Source organism: Phyllobates terribilis, unplaced genomic scaffold (genome assembly GCF_046119375.1).
Source record: "Phyllobates terribilis strain yellow unplaced genomic scaffold, ASM4611937v1 Scaffold_3__8_contigs__length_932513732, whole genome shotgun sequence".
Classification (NCBI taxonomy): domain Eukaryota; kingdom Metazoa; phylum Chordata; class Amphibia; order Anura; family Dendrobatidae; genus Phyllobates; species Phyllobates terribilis.
Window position 1 is genome coordinate 889559559 of NW_027362763.1, and position 24429 is coordinate 889583987.

At 41.9% G+C, this 24429-nt stretch overlaps 1 protein-coding gene across 9 annotated transcripts in view; it reads left to right on the forward strand.

Annotated features, from left to right (window-relative positions):
• The window catches only part of STXBP5 (syntaxin binding protein 5), a 503632-nt gene that overhangs the window by 84767 nt on the left and 394436 nt on the right, over positions 1–24429 (forward strand). For all 9 annotated transcript variants that reach the window (XM_073672694.1, XM_073672695.1, XM_073672696.1 and 6 more), the window contains exons 3-4: positions 16838–16919; positions 21860–21960. In XM_073672694.1, the coding sequence (XP_073528795.1) occupies positions 16838–16919; positions 21860–21960 (183 nt within the window). The remainder of the gene's footprint in view (positions 1–16837; positions 16920–21859; positions 21961–24429) is intronic.

Sequence of the window (24429 nt, forward strand, 5' to 3'; positions counted from 1 at the left end):
ATAAGAATGTGTGGTCTTATTTTATTTGCTGGCAACCATTCAGAGATTTCCCAAGAAATATTCTGACGGGACTTGAACCTGAGAAGTCAGAAATGCTCAGCATAAATGAAATACATAATGGGAATTTCTACTAGTCCTGAAGCGGTGGCAAAGAAAGAGACTCGCATATGGTGGTTCAGCTCTCCTCCGTTATTCCTCTCTGTTAGATGGCAGTGCTGAGACTGATCAGACTCCCAATAGACCTTTTACAGTAATAGGTTGACAGCTGAGGACACAATGTACTCAGATGTAGCGTCCTCCTTCTCCCCTGGCAAAGCAAGTGACAGCGCCTGGACCCCACAACTTGCTTCAGACATGTCACAGGGACAGGAACACTTACTCTGAAGCGCTCTCCTCTTTTACCTCTCCAATAAATGGTGTACGATTCGGCCGTTCTAGCTGAGTGGTCGTAGTGAGGCTGGCGCTCATGTATATTAGATTTGGCTGGGAATAGCTGAAGCTCTGTCAGTGTCACAGAGTTCTACCTTTGTCACCTAGTACTCGGAGATTAATAAATGCCTAAAGTGTGAAAGTCTTCATTATTTTGTCTGTACAGTTTTTTCTTACTAATTCTATTAGTTTTATTCACTACCTAGCTCTTGTGCTTTTCTGTATTTGCTTTATCTTGTAGAAGGGCCCTCCACCCACCTGAGAACCAAATTCTCCCATTGTGATAACACATTAGGCAGGGTGGAGTGCATCAGACAAACAGGGCATAGTGTTTGATTAGATAAGATCCTGTGTATGGAAGAATTAGAAGCTGCTTACTTCTGGAACTACACAGGCAATGGATGTGTGAAGACAATATTTCTAAGGCCACGGCCCCACTATCAGTATTTGGTCAGTATTCGGTCAGTATTTTTTCTCAGGAGTGGAAGCCAAAACAAGGTGAGGAACTGACTCGCCCCCTGGGCCTGTGCGCTGCTGCTGTGCAGGGGGAGTACCCGGAGCCGGATCGCTGGGGGTTGTAGTTCTCCGTGGCGGTGACCCGGTTCGTGCCCAGGGTGGTCAAACCAGTGGCAGTCTATTTGTATGGTAATAGATGTCCGACTATGCCACCCGTGGATTGCGGTCAGTGGGGACCACCGCTGCGCTGCAGACCGCTGAGGCTGATGTTGTTTGCGCAGCTGAGTATGGGATGACTCCCCACGGGAGAAGTATTGCCTCAGGGCAGCTAATGTGGATGATGGTGGTAGTGATGGTGTGAGGGTCCCAGTGCTAGTGGTGCTGGAGCGGCAAGGAATCACAGAGACGTGTGGTGCAGTTTCCAAAGCTTTACTCACAGTTGTTGCTCCGGTCACTTCGGCCAGCAGTGACCGCCCGAGCCGTGCTGCGTCCACCAGGTGAGGGACTCAGTCAACTCCCAAGCAATTCCAGAGTGTGGCTGAAAGCTCCCCTCTCTTCCTTTCTACAGTGACCCACCTTTGTCCAGCTTCCTCGGGCCTTCTGTTGGTGAAACCTCTCTCCGGTCTCCCTGACCCTATGCGGTATGCCTTTCTGGTGGATGTAGTGAGGGGTCGCACCAAGATGTGGTCACAACCTCCGGTTTTGGCTGAGGATTAGTCGCCTCCACCAATTCGGGTTCCGGTACCCTGCTCTGCCAACCCTTCACCCAGTATCTCCTCTGGGAATATGGGGTTCCTTCTGCCTTCGTGTCTCTGGGCCTTTCTTTGTGTTCCTTGCCTCCTTTCTCCTCCTTTTCAGTTCCTTTCTTACTTTCCTTCCTGTTTCTTCTCCTTTCTCTTTCTGCTGTCTCAGGCCTCCACTCCAGGCTTGCCTCTGGAGCTGGGCCCAGACTGAGCCACAGCTCCCTGTCAGCTCTCTCTGGCTGAGCTCCTCTCTGAACTGAACTCTGATCTAAGATGGTGCCCACCTTATATGCCTCCCTCTATGCGTGAGCCCAGGTGACTAGCAACCAATGGGCTCCTACCTATGCCCAGAAACCCACCCCTATCTGCTCCTACATCACTGGGTTTTCCTCCCCCTCCCCACTCCAGCCAGGAACAGAAGCTGTCGTGCCTGCACTCTGTCTAGTGGGAGCACCGTTGGTCTGTTCCTCGGAAATGGGGTGTGTGTGGTGCATGCAGCCTACTGAGCCCCGGTCCACACTCCATCCTTACCCGGGAATGGAATATCACACCTCTGGTTCGAGGTGCAATACCCCTGTAGCAGCCGAGTCCTCGGGGTGCTACAGAACAATCAGAGAAAAGGTATAATAGAAACAAGTCACCAATTCTGCATTTATCACCCACTCCTGAGAGAAAAATACTGACCGAATACAGATAGTGGGGCCGTGGCCTAAGGCCATGTGCCCACATAGCGTTTTTGCGGCGTTTTTACAGCCGAAAAAACTCTTGTAAAACAGTTTGCCATGCAAAGCAATGTGAATTCGGATGTGCTGTGCAAATGATGCACTAATTAGCGCTCCGACTTCGCATTGCGTTGCAAAACGCAGCATGACCATTTCTACCGCGATTACGCTGCAAATTCGCGGTCATTGAGGAACATTGAAACGCAGCAAACCCGCAGGTATATGTGTATTTGCTGCGTTTCAATTAAATTCAATGGCTGCGAATTTGCAGCGTAATCGCAGTGCGTGTGGTACCCGGGATGAAGAGGAGACTACAACTCCTCTTCATCCCGGCTACCACGTGGTGAAAAAAAGAATTAAAAAGTTAAAAATAGAAAAAACCTGTATATTCACCTCTCCGGTCTGCTCCCGTCGGCGATCCTCTCTCTTCGGCGTCCCGCGGTGTACTTACAGGACCTGCAGTGACGTCATTTAGTCAGCTGATGGTCACGCGACCGCTGACGTCGGCGGTCAGGTGATGGTCGCGTGACCATCAGCTGACTAAATGACGTCACCGCAGGTCCTGTAAGTACACCGCGGGACGCCGAAGAGAGAGGGCGCCACCGGAGAGGAGAGTATACAGGTTTTTTTTATTTTTAACTTTTTAATTTTTTTTTTTTTTTTAATACTATAGATGCAGCATTTAAAGCATCTAAGTTGGTCACAATATAAATCCATGCCGGTTGCATGGATTTATATTGTGTGACCAACTTGTCAAGCACTTTTCCAAGTGATGCTCAATATCACTTGGAAAAGTGCTTGAAAAAATGCATGTAAAAACGCTGAAAAAACGCATGTGCGTTTTTTTTTTGCCAGAAAGAGGCAAAAACGCTCTGCATCAAATCTGCTGCGTGGGCACATAGCCTAAGGGTTCACTCACATAAGCGTATAATTAGGACGAGTGCTAGCCAATGTTTTATCAGTTAGCACTCGGACCATTGTTATGCCATAGTATAGTATGCTGAGCTACTTGTACCACAATGCAATTTTTATTCTCACTACAGGGTAGTGCAGATCTGTGTTTTTTTTTTTTTTTTTTCTCATGCTGACTCTGCATGATCGGACCCTGTACACGCATTCAAGTCTATGGGTGCATGTGAAACATCAGACTTCACTCAGATGTCATCCGAGTGCAGTCAAACAATGGAGTAATTAAGTCTCTCTTCTCTTAGTCTTCTTACCTGTGCTCCGATTTCTCTCATGCAATAGAATTGGATCACACTAAGATGACACTTGGATTGTATGCTGTCAGTTTGATCTGAGTGTCATTAGCATAATTAAGCTGATTCTCTCGCATGAGAGAATCTACGCTAGTGTGACTTCGGCCTAAGGCCACGGCCCCACTATCAGTATTTGGTCAGTATTATTTCTCAGCAGTGGGAGCCAAAACCAGGAGTGGGTGATAAATGCAGAATTGGTGACTTGTTTCTATTATACCTTTTCTCTGATTGTTCCTCACCTGGTTTTGGCTCCCACTGCTGAAAAAAAATACTGACCGAATATTGATAGTGGGGCCGTGGCCTAAAAGTGATATTAGCCCCCCAAACATTCATTTAGGAAGCATTCCAGTCTAAAGTGCCTTACGAGGGCCAAACAGTGTAAAGATGAAAGCACTAATTTGTTATATATAATGAAACTCTACTTTTAAAAGCTGCATCACAAAAAAAATATTTTTTTTTACTGCTAGCATTGCTTCTGATTAGTTGTTGCGGGAGTGATCCAAATTTTGTGATGTGACAGAAAAAAAACAAACCTTCAGACTCCCAATTTATATTGACTTTCCATTTGATTCTGCAGCCTGGTGACTCCATTAATGTTCGATCAACCTGGGTGTGACCCATACGATCCTGCTGATCACAGGTGACATAGGCACTAGCAGAGTGGAGTGCTACATCCTATGCTCTGCTCATCGTTTTTTCAGACAGCAACAGGGATGACCTTTGGCTTAATGGCCATTTGCTCAGCTGGCCCATGCCTAAAAAAACCCCAGAACTAATAGGAAAAAGTGGCACAATATTTTTTTAATCTTGCAGCCATTTCATTCTGTCAGTCAGCAGAGGTAGGTTGGACATCTACGCTTGGGTCATTGGTGGTACATTGCAAGTACATTATTTTGCATTACTTTCATGAGGAGTCTATTCCATGTGTCAGTATATGGCCACCCAGCAGTTGTGATGGGGGTTGCGGCCTGTGAATGATTTTGCAAGCATGTCACATTGAAGAGTCCTTTAAAGGGGGTATTCCCATCTAAAAGATCCTATCCCAATATATATAGTAGGTGTAGTAGTAATATTATTTATTATTTTCAAATATCTCCAATTAGAAATGTAGTATAGTTCTTCTGATTCGCTATGTCTCTTACCCCATGTGCAGGGCATTGCAGTAGCTTAGGTATCCATGATTACGACCACTCATATAGTGAGTTAGTTGTTGGTGGTGGTCGTAACCATGGATATCTAAGATACTGCCGCAAAACCCTTGGCGGGCCACATGTTCTGCAGGCCTGGATTAGACCTTAAGAAGCTAGGGAAGCACTATGGCGTTTAGCTAGTGGCTAGACGGCTGACATTTACTCTATATATAACCAATTTTGTACCTGGTTTACTGTGTGTGAAAGTTCTTCTTGTGCCAGCCATCTAATCCTGAGTATGGTGGTCCCATGAGATAATTTGGCCCCGTTTGTGTACTACAGTCTGGCATAAAATGAAAGGCTGCTGCTCAGGAGTTTTCTCTTGCTCTATTTTTACCTTTGCTCAGTCACTGTTCTCGCTGTTACAGATTTTTTTCTCTGCTTGGTACAAAAGGTTGCGGCTGTGCTGTTTCTTTAGCAATCTGGAACTATCTTTGTAGTTGGAGAAATATCTACATTTGGTTGCAGCTAATCAAAGTAGATGCCTTTTTGAGACAGTATTTTCGGGTGGTAGACGAAAATCACATTTTGTCTCCTAACCCTTCTCATTCTATCTTCGCTAACGCATGGCATCAAATAGCAGAGTTGGCAAGAACAAAGCTTGTGTATTCGTTAAGGTTCTTATATCAAATCCTGAACAAAATATAGAAGGAATGACCTTCATAGAAGTTTGCCGACAGAACAAAACTGAGGAAAATATATCAAAATTGGAGTTTCATACTCCAGTCTTAAACAAAATCTAGCTGGAGTAAGATGCTCACATTTAAGAAGCGAATCGAAGGCCACAGATCTGTACTGCGGCCAGAAGACACCGCAGCCACAGGAGCAAAAGTGACCTGACCACCGTTTACTTTTATATTCCACAATCAATGAAATAGGCCTGCACTGCTGTAAATCGTCCTTTATTATCGGCGTTATCCACGGGTAGCCGCATTACTAGGAATGGTGCTCTGTACTTATTAATAAAATACAGCAAAGTAATTCGTGTAGAGAGATATTCACAGCACTTAGCTCATTAAACATCCTATCCCAATATGTAGTAGGTGTAATATTAGCAAATAGCTCCAGTTAGAAATGTAGTGTTGTTTTTCTGATTTGCTATGTCTCTTTCCTCATGTGCAGCATTGCAGGACCTTAGGCATCCATGGTTACGACCACTAGCAACCAGCCAATTGTCACTATATCAGTGGTCGTAACCATGGATGCCTAAGGTCCTGCAATGCCTGCACATGAGGAAAGACACATAGCAAATCAGAAAAACTATACTACATTTCTAATTGGAGGGATTTGATAATATTATTACACCTACTACATATTGGGATAGGATCTTGGAGATGGGAATACCCCTTTAAACTTCATCCAAAAGTGCCATTTATCTGAATAAGTGCATACAGGATAAAGTGCAGGAGACAAACGTACAGCAACAGCCACTGCGATCGTTTCACGTCCTCAGACGCTTTCTCAAAGTGAAAAACATCTAAGGATGTGAAACGACCGTAGTGACTGTAATATATATATCATTTATATGAGACTCGCGTACTGGCGTTATTGTGATCACTGTATGGGCCAATACATTCAGTGACGCCATGCATTTCAGCCATCCAGGACCTGTTACCATTGTTAAGCTCTGACATACCATTCAGAAGTAAAAAGGACCTTGGCCTTCCAATCTTTCCTACTGTATATGTAACTGGAGCCGGTACTTGCCAGGCATGCCGCCTTAGCCAATTACATGACAAATGAGCAGCTGGCATCTCTGAATATTCACAAGTTCTACCTACAAAATGTTCAGAGTTTTCACTGCTAGTTTCTGGACAGCTTTTAGGCTGATTATTTTGTGGTTTTGAACAATAGTAATGACAGTGTTTCATATATGTAATATCCCTCATTACTATCACTTCTATGTACAACATACAGGTGCATCTCAAGAATATCATCAAAAAGTTAATTTATTTCAGTTTTTCAATACAAAAAGTGAAGCTCATATTATATACAGTCATTACAAACAGTGATCTATTTCAAGTGTTTATTTCTGTTAATGTTGATGATTATGGCTTACAGCCAATGAAAACACAAAAGTCATTATCTCAGTAAATTAGAATAATTAACAAAAAACACCTGCAAAGGCTTCCTACATGTTTAAAAGGTCCCTTAGTCTGTTTCTGTAGGCTCCACAATCATTGGGAAGACAGCTGACTTGACACACTCCACAAGGAGGGTAAGCCACAAAAGGTCATTGCTAAAGAAGATGGCTGTTCACAGAGTGCTGAATCCAAGCATGTTTATGGAATTTTGAGTGGAAAGAAAAAATGTGGTAGAAAAAGGTGCACAAGCAACCGGGATAACCGCAGCCTTGAAAGGATTGTTAAGAAAAGGCCATTCAAACAATTGGGGGAGATTCTCAAGGAGTGGACTGCTGCTGGAGTCATTGCTTCAAGAGCCACCCCACACATGGACGTATCCAGGACATGGGCTACAAGTGTCGCATTCCTTGTGTCAAGCCACTCATAACCAATAGACAACGCCAGAAGCGTCTTATCTGGGCCAAGGACAAAAAGGCCTGGTCTGTTGCTCAGTGGTCCAAGGTGTTGTTTTCAGATGAAACTAAATTTTGCATTTCATTTGGAAATCAAGGTCCCAGAGTCTGGAGGAAGAGTGGAGAGGCCACAATCCAAGCTGCTTGAGGTCTAGTGTGAAGTTTCCACAATCAGTGATGGTTTGGGGAGCCATGTCATCTGCTGGTGAAGGTCCACTGTGTTTTATCAAGACCAAAGTCAGGGCAGCCATTTAGCAGGAAATTTTAGAGGACTTCATACTTCCCTCTGCCGACAAGCTTTTTGGAGATGGAAATGTCATTCTCCAGCAGGACTTGGCACCTGTCCACACTGCGAAAAGTACCAATACCTGGTTTAAAAACAACTGTATCACTGTGCTTGATTGGCCAGCAAACTCACCTGACCTTAACCACATAGAGAATCTATGGGGTATTGTCAAGAGGAAGATGAGAGACCAGACCCAACAATGCAGACGAGCTGAAGGCTGCTATCAAAGCAACCTGGGCTTCCATAACACCTCAGCAGTGCCACAGGCTGATCGCCTCCATGCCACGCCACATTGATGCAGTAATTGATGCTAAAGGAGCCCCGACCAAGTATTGAGTGCATTTACTGAACATACATTTCAGTAGGCCAATATTTTGGATTTTAAAAACATTTTTCAAGCTGTTATAAAGTATTCTAATTTACTGAGATAATGACTTTTGTGTTTTCATTGGGTGTAACCCATAATCAACATCAACCGAAATAAACACTTGAAATAGATCACTCTGTTTGTAATGACTCTATATAATGAGTTTCACTTTTTATATTGAAGAACTGAAGTTAACTTTTTGATGATATTCTAATTTAGTGAGAAGCACTTGTAAGTGAAACCGTCATTTCTTGTGTACCATTCACAGCAGTTGGATCCTCCGTGCAGAGGAATACATACAAGAGGGCCTAAATTAGTAAAGGCAGATAAATAATATATAAGAAATCAGCCATTATGCAGGTAAGTAATTGAAGATGATATGATCAAAAATTAAAGCTAAAAATACCATCTGTCCTCAGTAACCCTTTGTGAGAGTCGGAACAATGCTCCATCAAAGCTAGGCTTACAATTTAATTTGAAGTACGCTGTTTTAGAATAAAAGTTACTCCTACGGCTTCGTAGAAATGAATCTTCTGCTTCTGTTAAAAGCTTTTGTATACGGTGCTTCTAAATGAAGAAGAAAAAAAATAATTACATTCAAGAACTGCAAGATGTTGTATTATAATGTGAGCTCGCCCCTTTAATCAGTTGAATGGCTTGTGAAGGTGTTAAACATTACTGGTAGCACAATCACCCAAACATCCGACAAACATCATGGCATTCGAAGGGCAAATTTACAAGAACATAATTTTGGTTAGTGTACCGCCCACGAAAAAAAAAGGCCACAAACAAACTTGCATATATTGAGGCAGTGCAGATAAGTGATTTTTTTTTTTTTTGTTTTTCACGGATTAAATAGTTTTTTCCATGTGTTGGATAAGACTCGCCCACTCAAGTCTGATTTTCGTTTAGAACCACAGTATGGCATCCAATTTTTACGTATACATTGCAATTCTTTAACTTGGGTAACTGTCCTTGGTCTCGTACATTTTTTTTTTTTTTAAAACCTCTGATGCATAAAAACTGATGTCATACGGATGACAAATCTGAGAAAATCGTCTTTTCTTGATGAAACTTGGTCGATTTTTTTTTTTTATATATATATATATAATTAGTACAGACCAAAAGTTTGGACACACCTTCTCATATAAAGATTTTTCTGTATTTTCATGACTATGAAAATTGTACATTCACACTGTAGGCATCAAAACTATGAATTAACACATGTGGAATTATATACTTAACAAAAAAGTGTGAAACAGCTGAAAATATATCTTATATTCTAGGTTCTTCAAAGTAGCCACCTTTTGCTTTGATGACTGCTTTGCACACTCTTGGCATTCTCTTGATGAGCTTCAAGAGGTAGTCACCGGAAATGGTTTTCACTTCACAGGTGTGCCCTGTCAGATTTAATAAGTGGGATTTCTTGCCTTATAAATGGGGTTGGGACCATCAGTTGTGTTGTGCAGAAGTCTGGTGGATGCACAGCTGATAGTCCTACTGAATAGACTGTTAGCTGCTTTTTTCTTGTCATAATACAAATTCTAAGTAAAGAAAAACGAGTGGCCATCATTACTTTAAGAAATGAAGGTCAGTCAGTCCGAAAAATTGGGCAAACTTTGAAAGTGTCCCCAAGTGCAGTTGCAAAAACCATCAAGTGCTACAAAGAAACTGGCTCACATGAGGACCGCACCAGGAAAAGAAGACCAAGAGTCACCTCTGCTTCTGAGGATAAGTTTATCCGAGTCACCAGCCTCAGAAATCGCAGGTTAACAGCAGCTCAGATTAGAGACCAGGTCAATGCCACACAGAGTTCTAGCAGCAGACACATCCCTACAACAACTGTTAAGAGGAGACTTTGTGCAGCAGGCCTTCATGGTAAAATAGCTGCTAGGAAACCACTGCTAAGGACAGGCAACAAGCAGAAGAGACTTGTTTGGGCTAAAGAACACAAGGAATGGACATTAGACCAGTGGACATCTGTGCTTTGGTCTGACGAGTCCAAATTTTAGATCTTTGGTTCCAACCACCGTGTCTTTGTGCGACTCAGAAAAGGTGAACGGATGGACTCTACATGCCTGGTTCCCACCGTGAAGCATGGAGGCGGAGGTGTGATGGTGTGGGGGTGCTTTGCTGGTGATACTGTTGGGGATTTATTCAAAATTGAAGGCATACTGAACCAGCATGGCTACCACAGCATCTTGCAGCGGCGTGCTATTCCATCCGGTTTGCGTTTAGTTGGACCATCATTTATTTTTCAACAGGACAATGACCCCAAACACACCTCCAGACTGTGTAAGGGCTATTTGACCAAGAAGGAGAGTGATGGGGTGCTACGCCAGATGTCCTGGCCTGCACAGTCACCAGACCTGAACCCAATTGAGATGGTTTGGGGTGAGCTGGACTGCAGAGTGAAGGCAAAAGGGTCAACAAGTGCTAAGCATCTCTGGGAACTCCTTCAAGATTGTTGGAAGACCATTTCCGGTGACTACCTCTTGAAGCTCATCAAGAGAATGCCAAGAGTGTGCCAAGCAGTCATCAAAGCGAAAGGTGGCTACTTTGAAGAACCTAGAATATAAGACATATTTTCAGTTGTTTCACACTTTTTTGTTAAGTATATAATTCCACATGTGTTAATTCATAGTTTTGATGTCTTCAGTGTGAATGTACAATTTTCAAAGTCATGAAAATACAGAAAAATCTTTAAATGAGAAGGTGTGTCCAAACTTTTGGTCTGTACTGTGTGTGTGTGTGTGTGTGTATATATATATATATATATATATATATATATATATATATATATATATATATATATATATATATATATATATATATATATATATATATAATATAATATAATATAATTATACCCTTTTGTGAACCCGGGCTTATAGATGGTGGCACTCGCATCCAGTATACGATGCATTTCACACTGTAAATATTTTAGTACTCCCACTGGTTCAGCTTGGTACATATGACCTATGGCATAAGAGTTAAAAAGTTGAAGAGATTTTGTGATGGCAAGGGGAATAGCCATGTCAGGTAACCCCAATCATATACATAAGGTAAAACAGAGCTTTGAGTAGATGATATAATGCCCATCAGTGTTTTTAAAGTTGAAATCCAATACATTCAATTACTGTTCTTACTGGTGGAAGATGCCAGGTAACAATCAGTGTACCAATGGAAATTGTCAGGGATAAGCCTACAATAGTCTTTACTCTTCTCAGCCTTGGTCAAGAACTATAATTCTTTGTTTCCACCAGCATCCTCTATTTCAGAAGTATTTTGTGATATTCACCAAGGATTATTCATCATTTGCACCGCTAGCCCACACCATGATTGACATGCGAATATAGGGCAACCTGTTCCTAAAGACTAGAACCCTTTTTTAAAAGGTAACTTCATCAAAATAAACATCTGATTTTCAATTCATGCTCATACAGCAAATCAATAGTAAATTTGTCTAGAAATTTCCAATATAATAAGCAAATAGATTTCCAATTAATTGAACGCACCACATGGTTTGATCATTAAACATCCTTTCTTTTACGAATCAGTCCAAATTGATGTTCTATATTTTGATTCACCAATGCAAGCTCTGGTGTTAGGAAAGCCTAGACATCCCCAACCAGAACTTTCTCAGTTTGTCACAACTTTACCACATTAAATATTTACACCTGCTGTAACATAACACCTTTTTTTTTCTGGTTATTTCCATGTGTATTTCGCTTTGAGAATTCTTATTAGAAGTCCCAATATAGAATTGTTAGGTCCTCATGATTTGCATTCCGCATGCCACTATTTTTTTTTTTATATTTAAAATGAAACAACTGAGATTCAATTGAAGTGTAGGCTTTTATGTGTAATTAAAGGGGCTGAACAAAAATATCTTGTGACATGTTTAGGGATTGCAACCATTTTTCTCATTTAAGGGGCTCAAAAGCAATTGGACAAATTAACTTGATCATAAAATATTAATTTTTAATCCTTTTGTAGAGAATCCTTTTGCAGGCTATGACTGCCTGAAGCCTGGAAGTCATGGACTACATCAAACATTTTTGTGATGCTTTGCCAGGCCTTTACTGCTGCTGACTTCACTTGGCTTGTTGCTGGGTCTTTCCGTCTTAAGTTTTGTCTTAATCATGTGAAATGCATGCTCAATGGGGTTGAGATCTGGTGATTTACTCGGCCATTGCAGAATATTGCACTTCTTTGCTTAAAAAACTCCTGGGTTGCTTTCGCAGTATATTTTGGGTCATTGTCCATCTGTACTGTGAAGCGCTGTCCAATCATCCTTGCTGCATTGAGATTGAAGACAGAATTCATCCGGCTGCTTCTGTCTTCAATCACATCATCAATAAACACTAGTGATCCAGTGCCACTGGAAGCCATGCATGCCTGCGCCATCACACTACTGACACCATGTTTTACAGGGGATGTGCTATGCTTTGGATCATGAGCCGTTACAATCCTTCTCCATACTTTCTTCTTCACATCATTCTGGTGCAGGTTGATCTTAGTTTCATCTGTCCAAAGAAAGCTTTTCCAGAACTGAGCTGGCTTCTTTAGCTGTGTTTTGGCAAAGTCTAATTTTGCCTATTTTTAAGGTTGATTAATAGTTTGTACCTTGTCGTGAACCCTCTGTATTTGCTCTCATAAAGTCTTCTCTTTATGGTAGACTTAGATACTGAAGCACCTACTTTGTGAACAGTGTTAATCACTTGGGTGGATGTTGTGAAGTGGATTTTCTTCCCCTTAACAGGATTCTGCAATCATCCACCACTGTTGTCTTCCGTGGACGTCCAGGCCTTTTGAGTTCACAAGCTCACGAATGCGGAGTCTGAGTATTCCCATTTCCACCTAAACTAAAAATCACAAGTAATCGGTAGTAATGCAGACATGAGGTCTGTGTGGAAAATTGAACATTGGTTCATGTGTACTTTGTTGTGGGCTGACCATACATTCGTGTCAGTGTACCCTAATTGCTAATATGTATATGAAAAAAGCCTAAGAATTTAATGTACGAGCACTTAAGATTTCCCCAGTACTGAGATTTCTTCTTTAAGCTATATGTAAATATTGGCTAGTGGGCCCATAATGTGGTTGTGCACAGTAAATGTATAATGAAGTAGGATTCAATGTGTGCCTACTGTAATGTAGAAATGTACAACTTTGTCATCCTCTTTTTAAATTAGGTGCTGCAATCCGAGTCCCCTCTAGTAAATGTAGAATGGCTGTCACCAGCTTCTAACATTAGTGGGGATTTGCCTTAGCCCTCCATGTATTCTCTATGGCTCCAAACATCAGAGATGACAAGACTCTGATATATATCGCTTTGATACAGAAGACCTTGAATATTTTTTTTGTGTTAAAATTATAAACTATACATGTCTATAATTCATGGAAATGGAGCTGCTGCTGAAAGTCCAAGGGGCCTGAAAGGGTTAATCGTTAATGGTAGCTCCTCTTGTTGTGTTGTCAGTAGCACTTGCTGGTACAGCATCCTGACCTTGAAGTAGTCCTCTCTCCAGTGGAGCATACCCTGGAATAGACAAGAATAAGATTTGTCATCACAGACTCGGCCTGTATCCCGGGTCACCCACTTTATAACAACTGGGGAAAAAACAAATTGTTTGAATAAATGAAATTTGCTCCCTTCCCTTAAAGCACAAGTGACATCCTACCTTCCCAGCAGTAAGGAAAGCAATAAGTTGCCATAGAAACCAGTTTAATCTCTTGCATGCAGCTTGCAGCAGAAATATGTTTAGTAAATACTGACATTTCCATTCCAGATCTGCTTCTGACTCGCAGGTAATCACATCACTAATTGGGAATGGTATATTGTTTCTGTTATGTCGTGTACCTGCTAGTATGAAAAAATGCTACGCTACCAGCATTACTAACCTCTTCATTTATATCCTCTTAAAATCAGTCCATCACCACTGATGGGAGTGCACACTACGTTGCGGTGGTATACATTATATTTTTGCTATATGGGTGGACCAATTTTCCCTGTAGCTGTGTGTCTCACACATATAAAGATGTTGTCTACTACTTAAAGGGACTCTGTCAGCACAGAATGACTGTGCAAACGAAGTCCCGCTGCTCTGTGCTTCACGGCCGAGCCAATAATTTAAATACACTTTCCCACCTGCTTGTTTTCCGTGATGCACCGTGCGCCTGTACTTGATTTCAATAGTCATTCTGTGTTGACAGTCCCTTTAAAGCACCATTCCAGTTTTTTTTTTAATTTATTTTTTACTGCCTGAGGGGTTTAACTAATGTCTCTTCCCTGCCTCTAGTAGTATACTTCTGCAGTTTGTGACCTGCTGAATTGCACCAGTGTTTGGGCGAGCTGGAGGTCACTTCATGTAAGTCTGAGAGCCAGTATGAGGCTCTCATAGACTTACATTGAGAGCTGGACTATTAACTTAGATTTCTGGTCAGTCAAAAGATGTAGTCACAAAATTATAGATTGGGACCAGAGCGGTGCCGGGTACAGCTGATGATATTACTAGCGTCATGGACATGCATTAGTGGCACCACTCCAGCGCTGTGCTGTGCTGTTCCAGCATTAACGCCAGGTCTGCCAGAGTTCGCATGACCTGAGCCCCAGAGGAAGCCTGACACACGCGAAACAGGTGTCAACCATGTTGTCTCCACAAACTGTTTGAAACCGCAAATAAAGCTTACTTTAACACGCAGTGGTGAGTGCCCCATTTTCTCCCTACATTATGAATTTGACTGTCTCCTGGTGAGAACCATCGAGACAGTTTATTAGCTGCTGAATCTTGACCATTTTTTTCACTCCTGTTTAATGGACAGAATGTGTATGGCAGCACGTTAATGTGTGCTGGAAGAACTGGCGCTAACGCTGATATGGTGCTGGTTTGGGAGGAGCGTATAAAATATTTTCTCTTAGGTACTATTGTAATTTAAAGTTTTTTATTTAAGTGGTGCATTCAAGGTGTCGTCCATGTAGTAGACCCCTTTAATTTCAAGAAGTTGAGCATGTTTAGTTCTGACCTGTTATCTAGCTGAATGACCTCTGTATGGCAGTGTAAAAAAAGTATATTGATCACCTGTGAATATATTTTGAATGGGTAGAGCCACTAGATAGATAGATCTTCAGACCTTTTGTATAAGAATTCTTATAATTCCACACCATATCCTAAAAAGACGGCATCAGCTTGTGCTACCTCCCGGTCTGTCATCAATGCTTGTGGGAATACCGGGTTCAACAGAGTGCAGCATCATAAAGCTCATCTGGGGTCAACACAAAGAATGAGATGAAAGGGCTTCTCTTTCGAACTCTTCATTTTAGACATTTTGCTATGAATCCTTTTGTATCCAGACATTTGCATGTTTGTCTGTATGTGATCTCTGTGTGCATTTGTCACATAAACTGTCAGCCACCTTCTGCCCTACACATGTATGCATATGTATAGAAAAACTGGCATTTTTCAGGCATGTGGAGCAACAGGAGGAGAATATGCGAGTGGGGAGTTCTTCCATCTACATATTATCTAATTTTCCACCACCACAGCAATGTAACTCCTCCTACCCCCAGTGTGGGGGGGATCCATACTCAAAGCTGGCTGGAGGAAGGTGCACAAAATGTCTATCAGTTTTTGGCTTTAATTACAGTAATATGGTGGCAGCAATAGACCACGTCCTCATTTGTAAGCCCCATCCAATTTTTGGTGCTTGTACAAAAAAAAAAAAAAAGTTGCCAAATTTGGGAGGAAAAATCCCACTGAAGTCAAGATTCATAAATCCATGTTGCGCTTTCTAACTATGTACCAGCCGTGGGACTCCTGACCTAAATTTTATAGGCTCATCTATGCCTGTCAGGGTGTCTACCCACGGCCTGTCCATTCTCAGCTAAACATGGATGGGCAAATCCTGCCTAAATCCGTATTTTTGCTCCGAGTGCTATCTGTGGGGAAAAAACAACTGGACAACACTCAGACCACTGTTACTCCTCTGCACCACCCCATTAAATATTTTTTCCTGCAAATCAAATCTGTGCATTTAAAAAATAAAAATAAAAAAAAATCACAGCATGCACTGATTGCTTCCGTGTGTTGGATGAGACTCATCCATTAAAGTCTATGGGTGCATAAAAAATAGTAAGATGCCATGCTGAGCAACCATAAAGCATACATTCCAATTCAACAAAAGAAACTATATTGGGTCTTATAAATTTGCAATAACTCTTGATGTATAAAAACAGATTGCATGCGGATGATAAATGACCTCCCCATTATAACTGCAGGGCACGCACTTGCCTACCACAGGGCAAGTTCTTGTTGGGGAACCCATGCATCCCACCTTTTTCGGTTGTGCTCATTGTGAGAGGCAGTGCTTCCTGTGCTCGTAGAGTGCTGGTGTAATGGTGACACTAATATGTGCTGGCTCCTTGTATAGTACAATACATGCGTACATCTCTTGACTGTCCTAGTTATTGCCTGCTGATATGTAATATGTTGAGTACAATTGCTTTGATCTATCATTTCTTGCATTAACCTTTCCATTGAGCATGTGTTTCCTCCTTCTTGATCCCTGTTTAATGCTATAAGGAGCTTGGGACAGAGGTAAAGGCCTTTTTAGACTGTTTTTCCCTTGTCTGAATTTCCTTTCCCCGCTCGTGTCGGAGGGTCACTGCAGTCCCACTCTTACATTTTGAATGATGTTAACAAACCTCCATCTGTATAAAAGGAAGCGTGCAGCCTTGTGACATTACACGGCTTATGTTCTTTCCTTTGTCAGTTTCTAAACATGCATTTTCTATTAATGTGTTTTTTCTTTCTTAAGCGGTTCTTCCTTAACATAATTAATGTCAGGTTTGGTCGGCCAGGAGTTGAGTGCTATTGCCAGCATGACAGTGCTTCTTCAGTAATCCAGCTTCAGTTCCTGATTAATGAGGTTAGTGGAATCACTTTAATCTCCTCTCTGACATCACTGACTCATGTGTTCTCTCCTTCACTTCCTATTGTTTTCTTTATCTGTTTAGTTTTGTACAGCTACTACAGAGATACGGGTAAACAGAGAATTACACACATACAGTGCAGACCAAATGTTTGGACACACCTTCTCATTTAAAGATTTTTCTTTATTTTCATGACTATGAAAATTGTACAATCACACTGAAGCCATCAAAACTATGAATTAATACATGTGGAATTAAAAGTGTGAAACAACTGAAAATATATCTTATATTCTAGGTTCTTCAAAGTAGCCACCTTTTTGCTTTGATGACTGCTTTGCACACTCTTGGCATTCTCTTGGTGAGCTTCAAGAGGTAGTCACCGGAAATGGTCTTCCAACAATCTTGAAGGAGTTCCCAGAGATGCTTAGCACTTGTTGGCCCTTTTGCCTTCACTCTGCGGTCCAGCTCACCCCAAACCATCTCGATTGGGTTCAGGTCTGGTGACTGTGGAGGCCAGGTCATCTGGCGCAGCACCCCATCACTCTCCTTCTTGGTCAAATAGCCCTTACACAGCCTGGAGGTGTGTTTGGGGTCATTGTCCTGTTGAAAAATAAATGATGGTCCAACTAAATGCAAACCGGATGGAATAGCATGCCGCTGCAAGATGCTGTGGTAGCCATGCTGGTTCAGTATGCCTTCAATTTTGAATAAATCCCCAACAGTGTCACCAGCAAAGCACCCCCACACCATCACACCTCCCCCTCCATGCTTCACGGTGGGAACCAGGCATGTAGAGTCCATCCGTTCACATTTTCTTGCGTCGCACAAAGACACGGTGGTTGGAACCAAAGATCTCAAATTTGGACTCATCAGACCAAAGCACAGATTTCCACTGGTCTAATGTCCATTCCTTGTGTTCTTTAGCCCAAACAAGTCTCTTCTGCTTGTTGCCTGTCCTTAGCAGTGGTTTCCTAGCAGCTATTTTACCATGAAGGCCTGCTGCACAAAGTCTCCTCTTAACAGTTGTTGTAGAGATGTGTCTGCTGCTAGAACTCTGTGTGGCATTGACCTGGTCTCTAATCTGAGCTGCTGTTAACCTGCGATTTCTGAGGCTGGTGACTCGGATAAACTTATCCTCAGAAGCAGAGGTGACTCTTGGTCTTCTTTTCCTGGGGCAGTCCTCATGTGAGCCAGTTTCTTTGTAGCACTTGATGGTTTTTGCAACTGCACTTGGGGACACTTTCAAAGTTTGGCCAATTTTTTGAACTGACTGACCTTCATTTCTTAAAGTAATGATGGCCACTCGTTTTTCTTTACTTGGCTGCTTTTTTCTTGCCATAACACAAATTCTAACAGTCTATTAAGTAGGACTATCAGCTGTGTATCCACCAGACTTTTGCACAACACAACTGATGGTCCCAACCCCATTTATAAGGCAAGAAATCCCACTTCTTAAACCTGACAGGGCACACCTGTGAAGTGAAAACCATTTCCGGTGACTACCTCTTGAAGCTCATCAAGAGAATGTCAAGAGTGTGCAAAGCAGTCATCAAAGCAAAAGGTGGCTACTTTGAAGAACCTAGAATATAAGACATATTTTCAATTGTTTCACACTTTTTTGTTACGTATATAATTCCACATGTGTTAATTCATAGTTTTGACGCCTTCAGTGTGGATGTACAATTTTCAAAGTCATGAAAATACAGAAAAATCTTTAAATGAGAAGGTGTGTCCAAACTTTTGGTCTGTACTGTATATGTACATATATACATGTTCGTGAGTTTATGTATATATGTGCACGTTTTGGAGAGACATTTTATTCTGGATAAACTTGGTTAAGTCTTCACATTGAAATCAGAGATGTAGAAATAAGTATTATAAAGCCAAGTTCAACACTAAACTGTATTATATACATGATTCCTTAAGATTTTCTTACACAGCCATGCAGTACTTTTCTTCTAATCCTTGTTTTAAAAGCACATAGGTGATATACTGAGATGCCTTGTGATGGGCTACAGGAGTACTCATGATATGGTCTAGTTGTCCTCTGTTCTGCGTGGGGGGCAGATATGTAGCAACTGGCGTGGGGCTCAGCGGCTGAGGAGGCACAACGGAATTATTAAACAGATGACAAAGTGCTGTAAATTTACCTGGTCCTGGGCTTTAATCCTGTGCCATTTGTAAATTGATGGCGTGGCATTTCGCAGCTGTCAGACCTAGCCGTGGACCTCCTAGATGCAGTTTATTGCCACTTCTGTCTTTTTTGCCGGTTACATAGCGCTTAGTGAGCGCTGTGGAGTGAAAAGAAGCTTTGGCACTGCCTATACTTCTGTAGGACCCAGAGATCACTTGATCGCCAGGTCTCTCCAGAGCGTATCCAAGGAATTTACTTACAGCAGGGTATATGCTCACTTTGTTTCTATCTTATCAGCTCTGCTGTGCTGGGGAGAGACCAAACCGAAGTCCTAGGAGATACAGATCAGATCTGCCAATGAGGTGTTGCACAGGGGATGGGGTTGTTTTCCTATGGATGCCCCAGATAGTGAGCGAAAAAGTGAACAACAAAGTAGAAAAATTGCTCTGCAAGGCTATTATGACCTCTTAAGGAGCAAAAATCGAAAAAGTGTTATGGAAATGACCAACAAATCTATACAAAAGACCCTTCAGGAAAGAGACTCCAGCATTTCTTGAAGTGTCTTCCTCTCAAAAAACTTGGCTGTTTCAAAAAGACGTTGTATGCACAGACCCTAAGAGCATAGAGCAAACCTCTGTCCGCTGCTAACTGTGTGGCAGGGCATTTAAAGCATGTGAACCGAAGGTGCGCTGTTCCACACCCCCTTTTGGCTCCCCTGTGATTTGATCGTAGTGTACGAGTAGTGACTTGCTGAAGGTTCACATGAATTTCTTTCAAGACAAGGAAGATGAATATAAAATCCCAAATAACCATTGTGCAAAAAAAAAAAATCTGCGATTTCACCGCACATGCAAGTTTTTCTTTTTTGTTTTTCGTTTCATTGAATGGTAAAATGTTGTAATTTAAGAACTACAACTCTTCTCACAAAGGCAAACCCTCAAATGGCTCTGTGGATGTAGAAATTTAAATTTATGGCTATTGAAAGAAAAGGAGACAAAAACGCAAAATACAAAAAAGGAAAATCTCCCAGGTTGAAAGGGTTTTAAGACTCATCCAGGCCTGTTCACTACAGAGCAAAATAAGCCTTCAAAGTCCAGCGAAATAACCCTCCCACTTCTTGACCGCATTCGGTGGTAAAAGCTGTCATAGCAGAGTTGTGCCCCCATTACGTTTTTAGGTCGACAGCACCACAAGTGCTTATTACATCCCTGGGAGCTGCCTAAGTATTTGAACCTTTAAGGGAATCTGTCGACCCCTCTGGACGTACCTAAGCTATTAATATTGTAATACAGGTTCTAGAATACTTAGTCATACCTGTATGCCTCATATCTGTGGTCTTGTTCTTCAGAAATTATCTTTTAATACTGCATTCTTCCAGGTTCTGGGGCGTGCTGTGCCTGGAAGGAAATTCTGCCTGCGGTCTTTATTTGCGCGCCTGTCGCCTCCCATCATCGGCACAGTGCCCTCTGACGTCTTGTGGTTGTCCCACGCCTGCAATTGTGATATTCCACTTTACTTTTCTTCCCTTCTATGGGCATTGGCTTCTTATTTCTTCTGCGCAGGCACCTGAGGAGAAGAAATAAGCCAATGCCCATAGAAGGGCAGAAAGGTAACGTGGAATATCACAATTACAGGGCGCAGGACAACCACTAGACATCAGAAGGCACTGTGCCGCTAATGGGAGGCGACAGGCGCGCAAATGAAGACCGGAGGCAGACTTTCCTTCCAGGCACCGCAAGCCCCAGAACCTGGAAGAACGCAGAATTAAAAGATGATTTCTGAAGAACAAGACCTCAGGTATGACTATTTTAAGTATTCTAGAACCTGTATGTCCATATTAATAGCTTAGGTACGTCCAAGGGGGTTGACCAATTCCCTTTAAAGAAATGTCACCATCAATATCGTTTTGGTTTTTTTCTGAGCACAAATCATTTCTGACTTCTTTGCACAAATCATTTTAATATATTTTTTATAATGTGAGGTTTATTTGATATATACCGTAATATATAAAAATGACACATTGGTTGCAGATTTCTTGTGGTTTTCAGTTTAAATGTACAGATAAAAGGTTGAACAGGAACAAAACTAATTACATAATTAAGATTTGTCCATTAAATTATATCATCCAGAAGTATTTATAATTGTCATTGTTATACTATATTTGGGCCAGTGAAGCACCAGTAATCCTGAAACTTTAACAATACCTACTTAGATTGTCATTAGTCAGCGGCACTTGCTGTACAGGCAGCTATACTCCGCTTGGTAGGTGCTCTGGATCAGAGCTTGGCACCACTGATGGACAGGGCTCTCCTCACCCAGAAGCATGGCCCACTCATTGAATATTTAGACGACTGGAAAGTAACTTACAGCATGAAATGGACCAGAAGTGACCAAGTAGATCAAGAAAAAAAAAAAACATTGCAAACATATAAACCATTATTATAATGGACAACCTATCAATGTTCTTAAATGTGTTGAGTCAAGATATATAAAAAAGTTTTATGTATGTTTAGATATTTCTTTAGCTCTCAATTTTATATATTTTTTTTATATCTGAAAGTGTAATATGCCTTTTATTTTTCATTGAAAAACCAAGGAGCAGCCATGTGTCATTGGATAATCCATTGAAAGTGCTTTATAATCTGAAATATTAGGGCCTATTTTTTTTTCTTGTAGATGATGTTCAAACCCAATATAAAAATATCCCACTATTTCGAGCTAATGTCTTATCAGAACAATCCCAAACTATCCTTGTAACCATGTTACGTTTATTTTCTGATTACTCGTGTATCATTTTTAAAGGGAGCGCTTGTGAGTGCCTTGACGGATGACACTTTACATCTTTGGAATCTGCGACAGAAGAGACCTGCCATACTGCATTCCCTGAAATTCAGCAGAGAACGGTAAGAAAATGCAGAGAGCCCCTGATGATAGCGATTGGTGCCTTTTATCATAATGCGTAGGTGATTGTGTTTTGGATATTATTGGTTGTGCTGCTCCACCTTCATGATGAACTACGGCAGGTAGCAAATACTAGTAAATAAATGTATCGTAATAATTTTAAATAGGTTAGTCCAGTAGTGGACATCCCATCTCCATCACCATCCCAGATATGATAAAAACACTTACCGTAATACCCTCCTCTCAGAGCTGTGTTGCTCCTGCGATGTTGGCGCTATCTCTTCCCGCAGGCCATGTGGCCACATGACCAAGCAGTAGAGACGCTGACCACATCGAAAGAATGGTGCCGCTCCATAAGGTTTAAATATCACATTTTCTTTGTCTTTTTTTTTTATCTAGAGCACTGAAACGATTAAGGGTTAATCCAGTAGTGGACATCCCCTCTAGGTGACTAGTTGTGACTAAGCCTTTAATTACTGCGTCTTCATATTAGATACAGATCTCACCATACCTAATGTTTCTATTTTGAGGTGCTGTCTTCCACTATTAGTAGTTACTGGATCCCTATAGATGGCCTGCAGACTTTACCTATGTATTCCTGTGTAATTCTCCGTGAACAGAAATATTCCACATATGGCAATTTGGCCTGTGTTCTGTATGACTGGCAAAAATCGTTCATTGCATATGTTCATATAGTGATTATCCTGCTATAATAAGATAAAACCTTTTATCAAAAGTGCAACATGCAGTTTACATGGGAGGGTTCCCGGGTACTGGTATTTTGGGGGTGATCACTGGCTGATAGGAGGTCACTGGCAAAACAAAGGTGTTTATGGTGATTGATGAAGCATCGTCAGGATCACAGTTGGTCAGCGGTTTGTGAAATAGGGTACAGCTGTTGTCCTTTATCTTTTGTGATCCTGGAAGGCAGTGGAGTGACGGAAAGAGGGGGCAACATATGATGCTAGTCAGTAGATTTTAAAGCAACTTGACAGAAGATTATACTGCCCGAACCACAGGCAGCATGAATCTGACACTGGCTTTACTTTTTGCAGCAGTGTATGCTTTACTCTGAAATGCTTTTTTTTGGAAAAAGACTATTTTGAAAAGCCAGTTGGAGACTCTGCGTCGAGTGATAGGTCTCAACGTATGTGTGTGGGGATGGAGAGACCTGTCAATCTAGGGGGAGGGAGAAGCCATCTGGGACAATTTATGGCCACTTCTCCAAGTAAATTATCTCTGAAGAGTTGTGGTTTCAGAGATAATTCACTTGGAGAAGCCGGCCAGAAATTGGCCATTTTTCTTGAATCTACCATGTTAAATACTTGTAATTATGTAGATGATGCATGAAATACTGTGTGATGTTGCCCTTTTACAGTAAGTGACGGCTAAGGGCTGTTGCTGTGTTCCTCTATGGAAAATGCTGCATACTGTATATGCACATGGTCACCAGTTCAAACCACTTTCACATTAGAGGGATCTGTCATCAGCCTATGCTACTGTTACTGAGGACAGCATAGGATATTGACAGCCGCTCTGTTTGTAGTAGAGTCTCACTTTCTTCGATGTCGTGAAGTAGTTTTCATAAAATCAAAGCGTATCTCCTGCAGCTTGCGATGAACACGGAATGTGATGATTTGTGAGCGCGCGGCTGGTTTCCCATTTTCCTAACTTTCACTTACAGGTCTCTCCCTATAAGGCCAAAGCTTCCAATCAGTGACATGGAGGGTCGGGAGGCCCTTTAATATCAATGAGTGTGCACAGGTAATGCAGGGGAAGCCACTGTTTGGTTCCCATTGCAGGAGAAAAACTCATTTTATGTAAGCTACATTAAACGGAATCTCTTGGTAGGTTTTCGCTATTTAATCTGAGAGTAGCATAACATAGGACACGAGACCCTGATTCCAGGGATGTATCACTTATTACGTTGTGTTCTAATTTGAATACAAAGTGTTTTATCAATTGGAGATTAACACTATCAAACTACAATTCACGTGACCAGCAGTCAGGCGAATCTGTGTGACCCCCCCCCCCCCCCCCCCCCCCCGCCCCGCCCCATCAATGAGTAGCAGCTTGCTCACTATGCACAGTGTACACATAGTGCAGAGTCAGGTCTGGGCGGGGTTATACAGAGCCGAAGACATCTACATTAGGCAAAAACAGGGAATCTATGAAAACTGCACCAAGCAGCCCAGTAAGTGACACATCCCCGGAATCAGGTTTTCCTGCTCCATGTTATGCTGTTCTCAGGTTACATAGCACAAACTTGCTGACAGATTCCCTTTAAATCACGCAGTAAGTGAGCCACTGCTGGAACTGGGTCTCTGTCACTACTGTGTGCTGCCCAGTTGACGCCCAAATGCAACAACATTCATCTTAGTTTATATCAGCAGCACGGGGCTCGGTGGTTAGCACTGCAGCCTTGCAGCGCTGGGGTCCTGGGTTCAAATCCCACCAAGGACAGCATCTGC